General features: G+C 41.4%; 1 protein-coding gene across 14 annotated transcripts in view; it reads right to left on the bottom strand.

The window, feature by feature from the left end:
* The window catches only part of LOC105467094 (kelch like family member 3), a 270346-nt gene that overhangs the window by 29413 nt on the left and 222538 nt on the right, over positions 1–18395 (bottom strand). For all 14 annotated transcript variants that reach the window (XR_011624657.1, XR_003014725.2, XM_071098389.1 and 11 more), the window contains 2 exons: positions 14887–15003; positions 11087–11236 (listed from right to left, as the gene is read on the bottom strand). Coding sequence is in view for 12 of the 14 variants with exons in the window: in XM_071098389.1 (XP_070954490.1) it covers positions 11087–11236; positions 14887–15003 (267 nt within the window). In the remaining 2 variants the exon portion in view is untranslated. The remainder of the gene's footprint in view (positions 1–11086; positions 11237–14886; positions 15004–18395) is intronic.

The following is an 18395-nucleotide window of genomic DNA, read 5'->3' as shown; positions in this document are numbered from 1 at the left end:
GAATGGTTATTAGATACCTCCCAAGGAAAACACTCTCATTTTGAAAAGTCAAATAGCCATTTATTTTAGGAAGACTAGTGAGCCCATGGAAAAGACTACCTGATTCCTTAGGAAGGAAATTTTACTCCCAGCATAACATTTTTTTAAATTAATATATAATGCTCTCTTGTTTACATAGATGATTCTGATTCCACCAGCATGACTGTGGGATTGAAGGCATGTTGGTCCCTCCTCACTGAAATCACAACCACCCTGTGTCTGAGAGCCATTAGGTGCCAGAGACTAGCCAGGGAAAGGGACAATCCATGAAGAGTGTAGAGATTTCCAGCCTACGTGTAGATTAAGACCCTAGCCCTGGCCTCAGGACTACATAGGTCATTCAAATTTCCACTCAGTTGAAAGGAACAATCTGGGCTCTACACACTTTTTTCATCGGGCAAGAGTAGAATGTATGTCCAAACTCTCTTCTGTGACCGGTGAGCTGGGCAGGAGGCAGGCCCAGCCAGTCGGTCCCTCGGGCCAGGGCAGGAAGCGAGACTCTCTCTTACCCTGGTGCGTGGGGCCGCAGGGCTAACACCAGCAATTCATCCGAAGGAGCATGTCGAGGTCGAGCCAGAAGACTTGTCCAAGCAGGTTCCTGAGCAACAGTTGCTCTAGGCAAGTACTGATAGCAAGGTGCAGAGACAATGGGGGTCTGAGAACCAGGTAATATGAGGTCAAGGCCCGGTGGAGAGAAGAAGAGTGGAAAAAATGGGCTTTGGAATCAGACACATCCAGGCCCAAATATAGTATCAGCCCAGTCACTATATAACTGTGTGGCTATGAGATGAGCAAGACATTTAACCTTCCTAAGCCTCATTTTCATAACTTGTAATATCAGGATAATAGGATGCTTCCCGTATGGGCGTCAGGAGGCTTAAATGATATGAAGCACTTAGCACAATGCTTGCTAAACAGTAAACACTAAATGTTATCTGATTAACACTAGTGTCATTATTAGCTTCTAAGACAGGTGCTAAAAAACAGATTCCCAATGAAAGGTGGAAAAGGATACAATGAACCTGTGAAGGGAGGGTAAGTACCACTAATTCTAGGGGTGATTATGGGGCTTTTTCAGGACCCCAGGGTGCTTGCCAGGGTGCGGACCAAGGTGGAAAGGGGCAGTGCCCATCCAGGGGCCTGGGCCAAATGAGAGGTCATCCCACCCACCCTGTCAACAGCTTCTTCCAACACCATCTACTGAAAGCAGGACAGCCCAACTCAGGAGCAAGCCACCCACTTCCAATCCAAATGGCGTTTCAGTAGCATTTTTAAAGAGCTGAATAGAGATGCCAACTGAACTGGAATGACAGTGAAAAGTGCCAGGTTCAGTACATTTCCAAAAGGTTCATTTGCATCTTCCTGAAACCTCATTTCCTTGCTGCCATCTGTGGAACAGGGTAACGTAGGAGACTTCTGAGTGGCTGGGAGGCAGCTTCGGGTTGTCCATGGCAACACAGCCTCAGGGAAAGTGCTGGGCGGTGAATGTGTGGGAGCCAAGATGATGCTGTTAGCTGTTCCGGCTGGAATGTGTCAGTATGCTCTGTGCATATATGGCTCAGGAAAAACACCCTTATTAGCCTCTGCAGCTATCTCAAGGCAGAGTCCTGTTCCTCTCAGGGAAGGGACTTGGCTGGCAAACAGAGTTACTGCTGAGAATTACTGAATATAGTGCCAGTCTCTCTCCACCACGTTGTTTTTCAAGTTTGCTCTGCTAGAAAGCCTATCTGGACTGAATTTATGAAAGCCAAAAACAGCCTGCCCTTGGAATTCCCATGCCTGCTTCTCCAACTAGTCCAATTATCTCCTAATTTCTCTCTTCCTCTACTTATTTGGTTGTTCTTATATGTCTATCTTACTTTCTCAGAGAGACTTCTTAAAATTAAAAGTCCCCAAAGGACAGGAATCAGGTTTCTTTCAACACAGCATTCGGCTATAATGCTTTTGTGACATTTGGAAGCAATATAATAAAACAGTTTGGAGCGCAGGGCGTCAGGCCAGTCATCCTAGGCTTAAACCTCAACTCAGCCATTTACTAATTGTGCTTTAAAGACGGGTCACAAATTCTGTGATACTTCTACACTCAGACATGGAACTTAATACCTCTCCCCTTGAGTGTGGGCTAGACTTAGTGACTTGTATCTAGCAAATAAAAGACAGAAGTGATGGGACATGGATTTTGACATTAGGTTATAAAAAGACTACAGCTTCTGTGTTAGGTGTGCGCGCTCATTTTCCTGCTCTAGAATCACTTTCTCTGGAAGAAAGCCAGCATGTCATGAGGACACTCAAGCAGCTTATGGAGAGGCCCACATGGCAAGAAGCAGGCCTGCCAGCAACCACATGAGTGAGCTTAGAATCAGATCCTCCCCAAACAAGCCTTGAAATAACTGCACCCTGACCAACAGCTTGACTGTATGACCCTGGACCAAAAGGACCCAGCTAAGCCACTCCAGGATTCCTGCCCATAGAAACTGTGAGATGACAGATGTTTACTGTGTTAAGCCATCAGAGTTAGGGTAATTTGTAATGCAGAAATAGATAACTAATGCATAATGAGTGGGTGACAGAACCCAAGGTCCAACTTCCTCATCTGCAAAATGGGGATAATTACAGTTATGAAAATCCTATGAGATACAAATATAAGTCACTTAGCCCAGTGGCTGGCACATGACAAGTGCTCAGTAATTGGTATCTGCTGTTATCATTATTGTGGGGATTACTATCATGTAGTGATTAAAAGCCCAGGCTTTGAGTCAGCCAGACCTGGATTCAAGTCCTCACACTGCCACTTAAGAGCTGTAAAACCCTGGGCAAGTCACTCAGTCTTACTCAATCTCACTGAATCTTGGTTTTCTCCAACATTAAAGCCTCCAGAGTTGTAATAAAGACAAAATGAGATAATGGGCATTAAGTACTTAGGCTAACAACACAAAGAAGTTGCTCAGTAATTAGTATTTAAACAATACTACTTGTATTATCAATACCTTCAGTGATGAAGACCAGGACAATGACCCAGAGAAGAAGATGCAAAGTACAAATTATTCTAAGTGGTCACCAGAGGATGTAAACCAGTTTTCTCCTGCAGTCACCTGAACCAGTTTCTGGATGTTCACTCTCACAGACAATTCGCATTTTACCTTGGAGACACAGCTCCTGTCAGCTCCTGCAGAAAGCTTTCCTTAATTCCTTACCCCTCTCTGTGCTCCCAGAGTGTTTTGCCTGTACCCCTATGGGGGCGTTTACTCAATCCATTGTAATTGTCCTTTCACAGCTGTTTCCCCTCCTTCTGGTCTGGGAGTCCCCTGGAGAAGAGACCAGTTCATATCAGCCTTCATGAATCCAGTACTTACCCCAGTGCCTGGCAATTAGTGGTTTCTCTATGGAAGTATGTTGGATGAGTGAATTAAAAAGTAATGAATCGGCCAGGCACAGTGGCTCATGCCTGTAATCCAGCACTTTGGGAGGCTGAGGAGGGCGGATCACCAGAGGTCAGGAGTTCGAGACCAGCCTGACCAACATAGTGAAACCTCATCTCTACTAAAAATACAAAAAATGTAACTGGGCGTGGTGGCAGGCACCTGTAATCCCAGCTACTTGGGAGGCTGAGGCAGGAGAATCGCTTGAACCCGGGAGTCAGAGGTTGCAGTGAGCCAAGGTCGTGCCATTGCACTCCAGTCTGGACAACAAGAGCAAAACTCCATCTCAAAGAAAAGTAATGAATTAATGCATACATGATTGTTTATAGCTGGATTTCAGATTTTGAAAGAAAGAAAGAAAGAAAGAAAGAAAGAAAGAAAGAAAGAAAGAAAGAAAGAAAGAAAGAAAGAAAGAGAAAAGAAAAAGAAAAACAAAGAGCTTTACAACCCTTCTAATCCTCTAGAAACAACAATTGGATTCATTCTAATCTGGACTTGTAGGCTTGAATCAAACTAGGGTCAACCTACATTAGTGATCAAAGGAGGATATAAAGTAGGATATAAATCCTCACTAAAGCCATGTGAAAACACAGGTATGAATGCTGATAAGCCCATCAGGAAAAAATGAGGGGTAATATAAATGGTCAGTATTAAGTATTAATAAATAATGAGGTTATTTCATCTTTAAAAATGTATTTCTTTAATTGAGGTCATGTGCCAAGGACATAGATGAGTAACGCCTGCTGCCATGGAACCTACAGTTGCATTGAGGAGCTAACACTCTAGAAGAGAGCCCAAAATGCATGCCAGAAGCATCAGTCTGGGATACTCAGTAATCTTCTGAAACTACTGTCCTTGTTGTTCAGAAAGCAATGAAGCCATCACCAACCTGACCTCTCCCCCATTAAAAAAGCTTTCTAACCAATTACATTTCTACATATCAGCAATAAACAATTAGAAATTGGAATTTCAAAAGAAAACATTTACAATAGCATCTAAAACTATAAAATACCCAGGGATATATCTAACAAAAGACACATAAGACCCATAAACTGAAAACTATACAACACTGATGAGAGAAATTAAAGAAGACCTGCATAAATGGAGTAATACTGTGTTCATGGATCTAAAGATTTAATATTATTAAGATGGTAGTTCCCCCATTTGATCTAGAGATTTAATACCATTCCAAGCAGAACCCCTACAAGCTTTTTTGTAGATAGACAAGTTGATTCTGAAATTTAATGGAAATGCAAAGGACCCAGATTCACAAAAACAACACCGAAGAACAAAACCGGAGGACTCATACTACCTAATTTCAAGACTTACTAGAAAGGTAGTAATCGAGGCCACATGGTATTGGTGTAAAGGTAGACAAATAGATAAAATGGAACAGAAGAGAGCCCGGAAATAGATGAACACATATACAGTCAATTATTTATAACAAAAGTAACAGGGTAATTCAATGGAGAACAGAGAATCTTCCCAATAAATGGTGTGGAACAACTGGACATTCATATGCAAAACAAATGAGTCTTAGACTCTCACCTCATGCACCATATTAAAACCAAAAAAAATTTCTCAAAATGGATCCATAGGCCTAAATGTAAAACCTAAAACTACTAGAAGAAAGTATGGGAGAAAATCTGTGACTTCAAATTAGGCAAAGATTTTTTTAGATAGAACACAAAATAAACCATAACAGAAAAAAAATTGAAAAACTTAAAACTTATGCTCTTCCAAGTACAGTATAGCCACCATGGAAAACAGTGTGGAACTTGCTCAAAAAAAATAAAAATAGAACTACCATATAATCCAGCAATCCCATTATTGGGTATATATCCAAAGGAAATGAAATCAGTATGTCAGAGCAATACCTACTCTCATGTTCACTGCAGCATTAGTTGCAATAGCCAAGATGTGGAATCAAGCTAAATGTCCATCAACAGATGACTGCATAAAGAAACTGTGGTATACATACTTAGTAGAATACTCTTTAGCCTTAAAAAAGAAGGAAATCCTGTCATCAGTGACAATATGGATGAACCTGGAGGATATTACATTAAGTGAAATAAGCAGGGCACAAAAGGACAAATAACATACAATCTCATTCATCGCGGAATCTAAAAAAGTTAAACCCATAGAAGCAGAGAATAGAACGGTGGTTACCAAGGGATGGGGAAGGGGTTGGCCGGGAAGATGTTGATCAAAGGATACGAAATTTCAGTGAGATGGGAGAAATACCTTTAAGAGATTTATAGTACAACATGGTGACTATAGTTAATAACAATGTATTGTATTCTTGAAAATAGTTAAGAGAATAGATTTTGGCCAGGCGTGGTGGCTCAAGCCTGTAATCCCAGCACTTTGGGAGGCTGAGACGGGCAGATCACGAGGTCAGAAGATCGAGACCATCCTGGCTAACACGGTGAAACCCCATCTCTACTAAAAAAATACAAAAAAACTAGCCGGGTGAGGTGGCAGGCGCCTGTAGTCCCAGCTACTTGGGAGGCTGAGGCAGGAGAAGGGCATAAACCCGGGAGGCGCAGCTTGCAGCGAGCTGAGATCCGGCCACTGCACTCCAGCCTGGGCAACAGAGCGAGACTCCGTCTCAAAAAAAAAAAAGAGTATAGATTTTAAGTGTTCTCACCACAAAAAAAAAAATAAGTATATGAGGTAATACATATGTTAATTAGCTAAATTTAGCCATTCCACAATGTAACTATATTTCAAAACCTCATGTTGTACATGATAAATGCATATAACTTTTGTCAATTAAAAAATTAATTAGTTAAAAAACTATCTTCCAAAGATACTGCTAAGAAAATGAAAATATAAGGCACGGGTTGGGAGAAAATATTTACACAATATATATCTTATTAAAGACTTGTATCCAGAATATATAAAGAACATTTACAACTCAATAAGAAAATAATAACCCAACTTTTCAAATGGGCAAAAGATTTTAACAGACACTTTACCAAAGAAGAAATATGGGTGGCAAATAAGCACATGAGAAAATCTTAACCGCATAGCGATTAGAGAGATGCATATTAAAACCATAGTGATATACCACCACATACCTACTAGAATGGCTAAAATTTTTTTAAAATAGATAATGTCAAGTAGTAGCAGGACTGCAGAATAACTGAAACTCATATATTGCTGGTGGAAATGCATAATAGTACAGTCATTTTAAAAAACAATTTATCAATTTCTTATAAAGTTAAACATATACTTACCATATAACCCAGCAATCCTACTCCTAGGTATTTACCCAAGAGAAATTAAAACATATGTCCACACAAAGATCTGTAAGTGAAATCACAGCAGCTTTATTTGTAACAGCCAAAAACTGGATACCCAAATGTCCACCAACTGGTGAATGAATAAATTATGGTCCATCCATACAATGGAATGTTACTTAGTGATAAAAAGGAATGAGCTCCTGATACATGCAACAACGGGGATGAATCTCAAATGCATTATGGTAAGAAAAAGAAGCCAAGCTCAAAGGACTACATACAGCATGATTCCATTTATATGACACTCTAGAAAAGGCAAAACCGTAGGGACAGAAATCAGATCAGTAGTTGTCAGAGGCTGGGGGTAGAAGAAGAGGATTGACTACAAAGCAGCACATGGAAACTTTTTGTAGTGATTAAAATATTCTATGTTTTGATTGGGATGGTGGTTACATGATGGTGCATTTGTAAAATCTTATCACATATCTCTAAAAAGTGTGAGTTTTACTGCATATAAATTATTATACCTCAACTAATCTAAAAGAAATCTCTTTAAACCGCTACCAAAACCTCAAAGCTGTTTCTCAGGAAGCAGTTTGGTGTAAAAAGAAAAGCATGGATTTTGGAGTGAGACAGACCAAACCCCAGCACTGCACTTAGCCAGTACTTAACTGGGCAAATTTCTTAACCTCTCTGAGTAATCTCAGTAAAGTGGGGATATGAATAGTACAGACCTATTACTGTGATGATTTATTAAGACAATACACGATCTGATAATCCCTAAGTAATCATTTCCCTCAGCATACCCCATTCATTCTTCAAGCCCTCAGTGGGGATCCCCTCACTAATTTAAGTGCTCAAACAATGGTGATGAGAGTATAGTTTAAGAAGCAGGTTAGACAACATAACCTTAAATCATTCAAGGATTGAATACAGGAGAACAATGAGACAAACAGCAGTGATGTCTTCTTTATTTCTTTCTTTAACAGATTCTAAGGAAGTCATGGTTTCAGTTGCCTGCAGAAGGCCCAGGAATCTAAATGTCTTCATTCAGAAAATAAATGTTTCTTAAGGAGTAGGGTAGACAGAAGGATGGCTTTGACCTCCTGAAACAAGGGGTAGACTCTTTCTCAACTACAGATTCAATCCCTAGGATGAAACAGGGGTGATGGTGGAGCAGCTCTCAGCATGCTTCGTCTAGGCTCAGGCACAAACTGGGCTTTAATTTTCAAACTATCTTTTTATGGGTATATGTGGTAAGAGCTAGACATGGAGTCCAGAAAAGGAGAAGTCACTAGGTATGGTTTCTACACAAAAAAGCTGGGCCAGCACTGAACCATTCCCTTAGCTCCAAGCTACACTCCTCAGGCAAAGATGGCATTCATCTGATATTATAGAGGATGAGAACCACAGCTTCCAAAGGGAAATGTCACAGACGGAACACCAGCTGAAAACCCAGGGAAGTAAAAATGCTAAATAAAAAGCAGTGCACTTAGAATCAACATTCTCAAGACATGAAGCTTGTGGAAACTTAGATCATAATAAAGATAGTATTCAAACCAATGGGGGAAAAGGGGAATTAATGAATAAAATAACCTTGAGACAACTGGCTCATCATTTGCAATACAAATAAAACTGAATCCCTGACCTCACTCCTTACACACACAAAATAATTTTAAGTGCATCAAAGATTCAAATGTAAAACAAAAATTATAAAGGTACTTGAAGAAAACATGGGGACATTCTTTAAATCATTTCAGAGTAAAGAAAATATTTCTAAACATGACACAAAACCCAAGCTATAAAGCAAAAGATAGATCAATTTGACTCCTTAAAAACTGGGGTTTTTTGGACTAAAAAATTACTATAAGCAAGAGACAAACTGCAAACTAAGAAAAAACATATTTGAAATATATACATTCAAAGGCCTAACCTCTTTAATGTACAAAGAGCCTTTAAAAACTATAAATAAGGCCAGGCACAGTGGCTCACACCTATAATTCCAGCATTTTGGGAGGCCAACGTGGGTGGATTGCTTGAGCTCAGGAGTTCAAGACCAGCCTAGGCAACATGGCAAAAACCTGTCTCTACAAAAAAATTAAAAGAAAAAAAATTAGCTGGGTGTGGTGGCACACACCTACAGTCCCAGCTACTCGGGAGGCTGAGGTAGGAGGATCGCTTGAGCTTGGAAGGTTGAAGCTGAAGTGAGCTGAGATCACTCCACTGCACTCTGGCCTGGGTACAAGACCAAGACTCTGCCTCAAGAAGAAAACAAAGGAATAAAAAAAATATTAATAAAAAATATACAATCTAACAGAAAAATGAGCTAGGGACATGAACAGAGAATTCTCCAAAATAGAAATACAACTGCCAATAACCATATGAAACCAAGATGAATCTCACTCCCAATGAAAGAAATATGAACTCAAACTTGATGCCATCTTTTAAAGGATACAATTAAAAAAAAAAAAAAAGGAAATTACTGCAAAGCCCATCAGTAGAGGACTGTCTATAACATGTACATAATAGTGCATAAAATTAAGTACCAGGTACTATTACAATTTAAATGCTGATTTCACCTATATGATAATATTAAAAGCAATCTACACCACATGGCTGCATGGGGGGCAAATATTTCAATCTGTGTAGCGATACACTGTACATTTTTATCTATCTGTGAAAAAGTGCACAGAGACATGTCTGAAAGAAAACTTTCCAAATAATAGCAGATTTCTTACCCTAGGAGACATTTCAAGTGACTTTTGCTTAATTTCAAAATTGTAGTATCCTTTTAATAATCTACAATAAGCACATATGTCTATAATTAAAGAAAGCTAAGTTATTTTCATTTTGAAAAATATTGAAGAAGTTTCTATGCAATATTCCAACCAAACAAAAGAAAAGGCATCAACCTGCAGTAAGACCAATGTCCAGCCAGACCAAGGCCTTGCCTTGCAGCTATGCCTACTTCTAACCGGCACTAGGCAACATGAGGCCAGCAGGCAAGTATGCACTCTCAGGTTTACGAAGGTGAAGCCAGGTGCAGGATGGTATGGGTTCAGAAAACAGGTATGGAGAGTGATAAAGACTCAGTTCAAATGCTGATTCTACCACATTAGCTGTGTTGACCTTGGGCAAATAAATTAACTTCTCTGAACCTCAGTTTCCTCCTTTATAAAACTAGGATAACTATCTTTACATTGTAGAGTTGTTGAAAAGATTAAATAAGATACTCAAGTGATAACCTCAGCACTCAATAAAGGTTAGCTGCTTGTATTATTATCTGGGACACTGAGACATTTGTTCACATTGCAACCAATATATTCCCCATGATCCAAGGTCATGGAGCAGAGGGGAAAGAAGGTCCTGCAAACCTCAGAGAATTCCAACACCTGGTCTTGGAAAACAACATGCTTCTCCAGCCACTGTGAAACCTTCCTGGAAGAAGCAGGCAGGGAGGACGGCAGCCAGCTGGAAAGAGGAGGAGGAGGAGGACAAAGCAAGAGCTAAATAATTTCCTGGTGCTGCCTACTGTGTCATCAAGGAGACAGCATGACCCACTCCTCTCCTCCCACCTTTCCTCTTGGGTTGACTGATTCCTTCCCCCAGACATCAGCATGTTAGACTCCTAGAACGACTACTTTGGTGCCAAGCCAGACAGAACTTTAGGGATCAAGTGGAGCATCGTTCATTCTGTAGATAAGGAGCCTGAGGATCAGAGAGGAAAGGAGACTTGCAGGGAACCAAAGCAGCCAGCACACACCATAAACTCTAGATCTCTAGATCATGGGGTCCCCTCCTATGTCTTCCTTCCCTTTCCCTGGTTGCTCCCTCACAAATTCTCATTTCTCCCATTTCCTTCCTCTGCTTCATGACCTGTCGAACTCCTCAATTCGACAGGGTCCTTTTCTCAGAACCCCTTTTCTTCCCTCTGGCAGCCCTAATTGTCCTTTTTGTCCTTCCCTGAAGTGGGGGAAAGAAACAGACTAGGACTATTCTAACTCAAAGAATGGCCTAGAAAGAGGAATACTATGGCCATCACTAAGTGAAACCAACATAGCCATTCCTCTGCTTCCAACAGAAATAGAGTACAAGCCATGGTGTGAAATGAGAAGTCGGGGTGGGGGTGAGAGAGAGCTCTGAGTTATTCTCAAACCTCCCTGATGACACTGGAGGTTACCTTGAAACTCTTAGGAAAGGAAGACCCCAGAAGAGAGAGGTACCAGCAGATTCAAGAGGAACCAGCAGACTCCATCTCCTAGGTTGTAAATGCAACCCAGATGCAGGGCAGCCATGGGTGAGGAAAGACTTGGAGGCAGGAGTGGAAGGCCACTTTCCCAGGGCACACTCCTGACTCTTGGCGGTTACTGGGCTGGGGCTTACCTTGGGAAGGCTGACTGGAGTCCTGGGCTTGGTCCTTGGGTTCTTAATCAATAGCCTCTGATCCAGAGGGAGCAGATGGTATTTCATGGCCTCAATGAGGAAGTCTTTACAGGTGTTGTTATTCTTTATCAAAGTTTCTTCTTCAACCGTCTAGAGGTAATAATCCACAGGTGATCCTGGAACAGAGCTCAGCCACATTTCCCAAGCTTTCACCCTGGGCTCAGTCATTCCTGCACTCCCACACTCATTCACTCCTTCACCACATCATCTCAGAAGCCAAAGAGTTACAACTTACTGCTTACCTCCTGAATTTTAAGAACACAGTGGGATAAGGGATCAAGCTCTGGCATTAGACCAGATCTACTACTTAACATCTCTGATCCTCAGTTTCCTCATCTGTAAAATGGGCATATTAAAGGTATCTACAACCTGACTAGTTTTGTTTGTTTTGAGGCTTAAATGAGTTTATGCAAAACAAAAGACAAGTAGCCATGCTGAAAGCCTCTAACCACATTTCTCCTGATTTGAATGCATTATAATGTTTAGGGCAAACAGATATCTGAGAGGAGGAGTGAGGGGAAAGAGGAAAGGGTGTGGGAGCCATCAGCCAACCTTTGGAGGCATTGAGTAAAATAAGCTTGTCAAGGAGAAACATTCATATTTGTTGTCTTATAGTGAAGGTCTCAGGGCAGAAAATCGGCCAGTGAGCTCTTTCTAACAGAGTAACAACATCAGAGCAGAAAAATTATCCTGCACAAAGTCCCACCTATTGACCTCACCTAGGACTCCATCTAAGCTGGGGCTCTGACTTCTTCACCTCCTATTCCAGCGCTTAGGACCTAAGCAAGTGCTCAGCAAATGTAAGCCTAAAGGTTTCATGAGCAAGACCAAGCATGAAGCCATTCTGGTGCTCTAACTCTCGAATCGCCACATGTTGGCCCAGGTCAGATCACTGTGTGGTATATCTGGAATGGGCAGTGTGGTCTTCTGAGGCTGCTTTGTGTTAGGAAAGATCAATTCTATTCAACAGCTAACACTGATTGAATGTCTCCTGGCTGGGCAGTCCTGTGCTGGTCCCCAAGAAGAAAACTCATAAACAAGACAAAATTTCTGACCCTGAAGACTTCAAGTCCAGTCAGAGAATGAGAAGGGCCTCCCACCTCAATTATCTCAGCCCTCAAGTCAGTGATGTACAAGGCATGACTGAGCCTCTCCTGGGTCCCAATCTGTCACTAGGAATGAAAGCATGGCCAGGGCCATCACCTGCTGGGCAGCATTGGAGCTGGCAGGGAAAAAACAATTGGCAAGAGAAGGCCTATGTGTACCTCTGACCACCTCCCTCCCCAGAGACAGTCCCCAAGAACTGTTTTCCTTGGAAGGTTTTTTTTTTTCCCCCTCCCAGTAAGGAACTGAGCCAGCTTGAGACAAATCATAAACTTCTAGGGTCAATTACAAAATGAAAAGGGTGGGAGATGATGTCTAAAAAAGCTTGGAAGGAAGGAGAAATGCATGAGCAGCTATTTCTCCAGAAGAACTTACTCAGCTTGAATTAAAAGTTCTCTTGGAAAATTAGTGCTTCATGGGTACAAGAGTTTCAACTTTGGGGGTGATGAAAAAGTTTTGGTAATCTTTATAGTAATGGTTGTACTGAATTTGAATGTAATGAATGCCTCTAAATTGTACACTTAAAAATGGTTAAAATAACAGTTTATGTTATATATATTTTATCACAATATATTATATATTTAGTACAATATTTTAAATGCTGAGTAAAAGCCTAATAAATGCTACCTTTTGTGAAAGAAAAAAAAAAAAAAACCTCTCCCAGAAGTCAGGCAGCATTGGTGGAGGTCTGCCCAGGGCTTTCCTTTCCTCCTCCTCCTCCTCCTCCCCATCACCATCAGCCATCCCAGCAATTATACTCATTTGAAGTTTCAAAGTCAAATGAATGTTAATGAAACATCCCCTTCCAGAGGTGTTCACTCTGAGAGACCTGATAAAAGGCATTTCTGAAAAAAGGGCGAAGGGAGGAGGAGTCCCACACAACAGTTCTCATGCCCATTGCCTCCGACCCCCTTCTTTTCCAGATCTAAACTCTACTTTGGCATAATAACCCAAGAACCATTTCCTAATGGTGACATTTAAGTTTCAGTTGTGGATGCCTGATGGGAGTTTGTGACCAAGGGTGTCTAAGGTGCTTTAGCTTTCTCTGGAACCCAGGTCCCCAGGTCGCCAACATTCCCTGTGGAAGCAAGACTATGCTGGAGTCCAGGTGCCTCCTCCACCTCTGGCCAGCTTCCCACAGGACAGTGGGAGGTTTGACTGACATTGGATGCTCAGGCCGGTTCACTCCCTCCGCTTAGGGGACCTTTTCTAAAGGAAAGATATGCTGCCACCAGGTGGCAGTGGTACCACCCAAAGTAGCATGCATGCCCCATTTAAGAGCTTGCAAGCATATCCCTCAGCACCTGAGGAGGCTGAAGTAAGGCAATTCAGGGAACATTTCACTGACCCCTCATACCTGCAATCAACAAGTGTTACCAGCAGAGGAGTTTACACATGCTCATGAGGATACTGTGTCACCTGCTACTAAGAATCACTGCAGTGGTCACAAAAACTACAGAGTAAGATCAGTAACATTCACTGAACACTGTATTATAGGCCTTACATGGATTATCTCATTTTATTGTTTATCCCCAAACAATCCTATAAAGCAAGTGCCATTTTTTCCAGATAAGAAAACTGAGGTTTAAAAAGGTTAAGTATGTACCTGGTATTATATGGCTGGAAAGTAACAAGAGTTGGTCTGCTGGGCTGCTAGGCTGCTAAACCTCCTCTTTATCCTTGCATCACACCTTCCCTTCCTTCCAGAGACTCCTTGGAGACAGCTGAGGGCTAACCTGCTGTCTCAATGTTTTGTTTTGTTCATATATTTTAAGGTTTATTCTCTGCTTATAAAAGTATCTAATGCCATTTACTATATAAAATAAGTCACGTAATGGGTAAGCAGAAAAGAGCGTATCAATGGTGGCAGCTAGCTTAGTGGAAGAACTATGCACTGCAGAGCCAGACTGACATGGAGTTGAATCCTGAGCCTCCCTAAGGATGGAGACCCCTGATAAATCCCAACCTCCACAAGCCTCAAGGCCTACATGTGTAAAAAAGGAGTTACAATCTTTGCCCCTCAGGGTTATTATAAGGATTAAATGAGAAAACATATGGCACCATAAGGGAACCCCATAATTCTTAATTTTTCTTTCCTCTTCAGAGGAAGTGGAAGCACTACGTATTCTAGGCACCCAGTTTTTACAATCTTGAATTTGGCTTCAAGTTGCCTAAAACTAAGACAAAAAGGGAACATAGAAACATTGTGGACATGACCCTTCTTGTTTCAGTCTTCTACAACAAAGGCAGCTAACTTTCATGGAACATTTGTTACCCCAGGCTCCATGCTAAACAGCTGACTTGCATACTCTACTCCTTTAGTCCCTACAACAACCATGCTGGGCTCTACTATAATATCTGTTCTATGGAAGAAAAACTGAGGCTTGAAGAGGTTAAATAAAAATCCAAAACTAATAAGCAGTAGAGCAGAGACTGAAACCTAAGTGTCCTATTTTCAAGCCTATGATCTTCAACTTTACAACACCTAACACTTAACCCAGTGGGTTGGTTCCCTCAGCACATACGGAAACCACCCACTAAACCCCTCAACTACTCCGTCCAACCAGGGTTGCCCACTGCTATTCCTAGAGGCCTGGCTGAACACAGAAGTGCTTGGCTCTTCATACAACACTCACTTGGACTAGGTAGTCCCTAGGTAAGAGAGGAAGCCGGACATGTTCCATCAGCTTTGCCATGTGCTCCAAACGGGTTTCTTTCTCATAATTGATCCATGAAATCACAGCTTCAAACACCTATAAAGAAAAGCAACATGGGCAACTTCAGTAAAGAGATAAAAGCTTTCAAACAACCCCCAATCTATTAAAAAAAAAAAAAAAGGAGAAAAAGTTATGAGTCATCCACACAGGTGTTTAATTAATCTGAGACTCATATTTAAAATAAAAACAGAAAGCGTTGGTTTACTTGCTGGCCTCAGAGAGTGATCACACACACACTCTACACACACAGACACACAGACACACAGACACACACACACACAAGGACAAACCTGCTATCCCAAACGTAGAATCATCATGGTTCATTCTAAAATAAAAACCAGTTCCAATAGTTATTTAAGGGTAAAAATACACAGCAGTAACTGTGAACCAAATTTATAGAGGCTGCTCAGGAAGATCAGACCCTGGGGGCAATGTCATCATCCCCCCATGCCTCCATTTCCTCACTTATGTCCTGTGTAAAGTTAATGCAGAATAAAAACAGTAAGAATGCCCTCTGCCCAAAGCCGGCTGTGATGGTCAATGTGACACTGAATGACAAGGAATGGCAAACATTTCTCCTTGAGGATAGATTTCATTTCTATGCGAATCAAAACTAGAGGGCTTAGAACCAAAAAGGCGGACCTATACTTTGGATGTTCACTCTACTCAAGGATAAGTCCAAATTCAAACCCTGTGCCACCAGACACACACAGGCAGATAAAATTCAACGTTGGAGGGGCCATGGGGAAACCAGCAGTGTCTGTAAAAATTTCATTAATAATGCTTTTTAAGAGGGGAGGGAAGTATTGGCAATATCGATCAAAATTTTAAATGTGCATACTCGTTGACTTTAAAATACCACTTCCGGCCGGACGCAGTGGCTCACGCCTGTAATCCCAGCACTTTGGGAGGCCGAGGTGGGCGGATCATGAGGTCAGGAGATCAAGACCATCCTGGCTAACACGGTGAAACCCCGTCTCTACTAAAAATACAAAAAAATTAGCTAGGCGTGGTGGCGGGCGCCTGTAGTCCCAGCTACTGGGGAGGCTGAGGCAGGAGAATGGCATGAACCTGGGAGGCAGAGCTTGCAGTGAGCCGAGATCATGCCACTGCACTCCAGCCTGGTTGACAGAGCGAGACTCCATCTCAAAATAAAATAAAATAAAATAAAATACCACTTCTAGAGCTCTAGCCTATACTCACATCAGTGTAAGAGAACAGAATATGTGCTCCAAGATCTTTGCTGCAGCATGGTTGTAACGGGATAAAAAAATGAAACCACCTAAAGCCCACTAATGGAGAAATTATTAAAGGAGTATCAATACCATTAGATACACTTATCCCTCAGCATCCTTGGGGCACTGGGTGTTTCTTGTTTGTTTGTTTGTTTTTGTTGTTGTTCTTACTCTGTTGCCCAGGCTGGAGTGGAGTGGCACAATCTGGGCTCACTGCAACCTCCACCTCCTGGGTTCAAGTGATTGTCCCGTCTCAGCCTCCCTAGTAGCTGGGATTACAGGCGTGCACCACCACACCCGGCTAATTTTTGTATTTTTAATAGAGACAGGGTTTCACCATGTTGGCCAGGCTGGTCTTGAACTCCTGACCTCAAGTGATCCGCCTGCCTCAGCCTCCCAAAGTGCTGCGATTACAAGCATGAGCCACCACGGCCAGCCTCAGGGCACTGGTTCTACAACTACCCACAGGTACCAACATCTGCCAATGTTTAAGTCCCTTATATAAAATGGCATGGTATTTGCATATAACCTCCACACATCCTCCCATATACTTTAAATCATCCTCCCATATAATTTAAATACTTTAAATATATATATTTAAAGTATATAAATAATAAATATACTTTAAATAATTATATAAGATTGCTTATAATACCTAATATAACACCCATACATCACTTCGTGCAAGTGGATTTGATGTAGTACTTGGTGTTGCAGCAAATTCAAATTTTGCTTTTCAGAACTTCATGGAATTTTTTTCCTCTGAATATTTTCTTAGTTGAATCCATGGATGTGGAACTCATGGATACAGAATGCCAACTCTATTTTCAGCTATTAAAAAGAATAAAGCAAACATCTTCTTATATGTGATTAGAGAAGACACGTCAAAAAGAGCCAGCTGGATGGGGCTTTCAATGCCAATATTTGGGACAAGTTAAATATCAAAGAGAATAATGAAGAAATCAGATCAGTGCTGCTGCTTTGAGGGGAAGGGGGGTCAGGGAATGACTGAAAAAGGTTCAAAGGAAACTTTTTGTGGTTTAGGGTGGGCATTACATGGGCATATATGTTTGTCAAAACTAATCAAGTTGTGTGTTTAATATCCATATACCTCAATATAAAATATTCTTAATTTTTTAAAAAAAATTATAATATGGCCAGGTATGGTGGCTCACACCTATAATCCCAACATTTTGGGAGGCCAAGGCAGGCAGATCGCTTGAGCCCAGGAGTTCAAGACCAGCCTGGGCAACATGGAAAAATCCTATCACTACAAGATACAAAAATTAGCCAGGCATGGTGATGCATGCCTATAGTCCCAGCTACTAGGGAGGCTGAGGTGGCAGGATTGTTTGAGCCTGGGAGGTCGAGGCTACAGTGTGCCATGAGTATACCACTGCACTCCAACCTGGGAGACGAAGTGAGACCCTGTCTCAAAAAATGATAATAATAATTAAAAAAAAATTTCATGAGCCCATATGGATACTAAAAAAGTGTCAAGAAGGTCTCTTCTATTTAAAAAAAAAAAAATGCCTGAAAAAGGAATGATGGAATTAGAAAAACACCATTTCTGCAATACCACCAATGTAATAACTGATTGAACAAAGATCACCAATGAATGCTAAAATCAAGTTGTTAAAGGCCAGGTGCAGTGGCTTACACCCGTAATCCCAGCACTTTGGGAGGCCAAGGTGGGAGCCCAGGAGTTTGAGACCAGCCTGAGAAACTTAGCAAGACCCCATCTCTACAAAAAAAAAAAAAATCAGTCAGGCATGTTGGCACGTGTCTGTAGTCCCAGCTGCTTGAGAGGCTGAGGCGGGAGGATCACTTGATCCCAGGAGGTTGAAGCTGCAGTGAGATGTAACCATGCCACTGCACTCCAGCCTGGGCAACACAGCAAGAGCCTAGCTTTAAAAAAATAATAATAATGTTGTTGGATGGGGAAACGTTCACAATTCTCAAGGAATCACCCAACAGATTACATATCACGTGGAGGGAAAATATCCTCAAATAGAGAGACCTGATAGACAACACTTTAAACAAAGAACCAAATTTAACACCACCAATAAGAGGACAAGCTTATATTCCTGATTGTGATTTAATGGAAAAGACACAGTATCTCCTAACTACAATTCTTCCTAAAATACTAATATATAACCTGAATTTTACAGTGAGGAGATGATCAGACAACTC

Source organism: Macaca nemestrina, chromosome 6, assembly GCF_043159975.1.
Source record: "Macaca nemestrina isolate mMacNem1 chromosome 6, mMacNem.hap1, whole genome shotgun sequence".
Lineage (NCBI taxonomy): Eukaryota > Metazoa > Chordata > Mammalia > Primates > Cercopithecidae > Macaca > Macaca nemestrina.
This window is presented reverse-complemented; position numbering and strand designations above follow the sequence as displayed.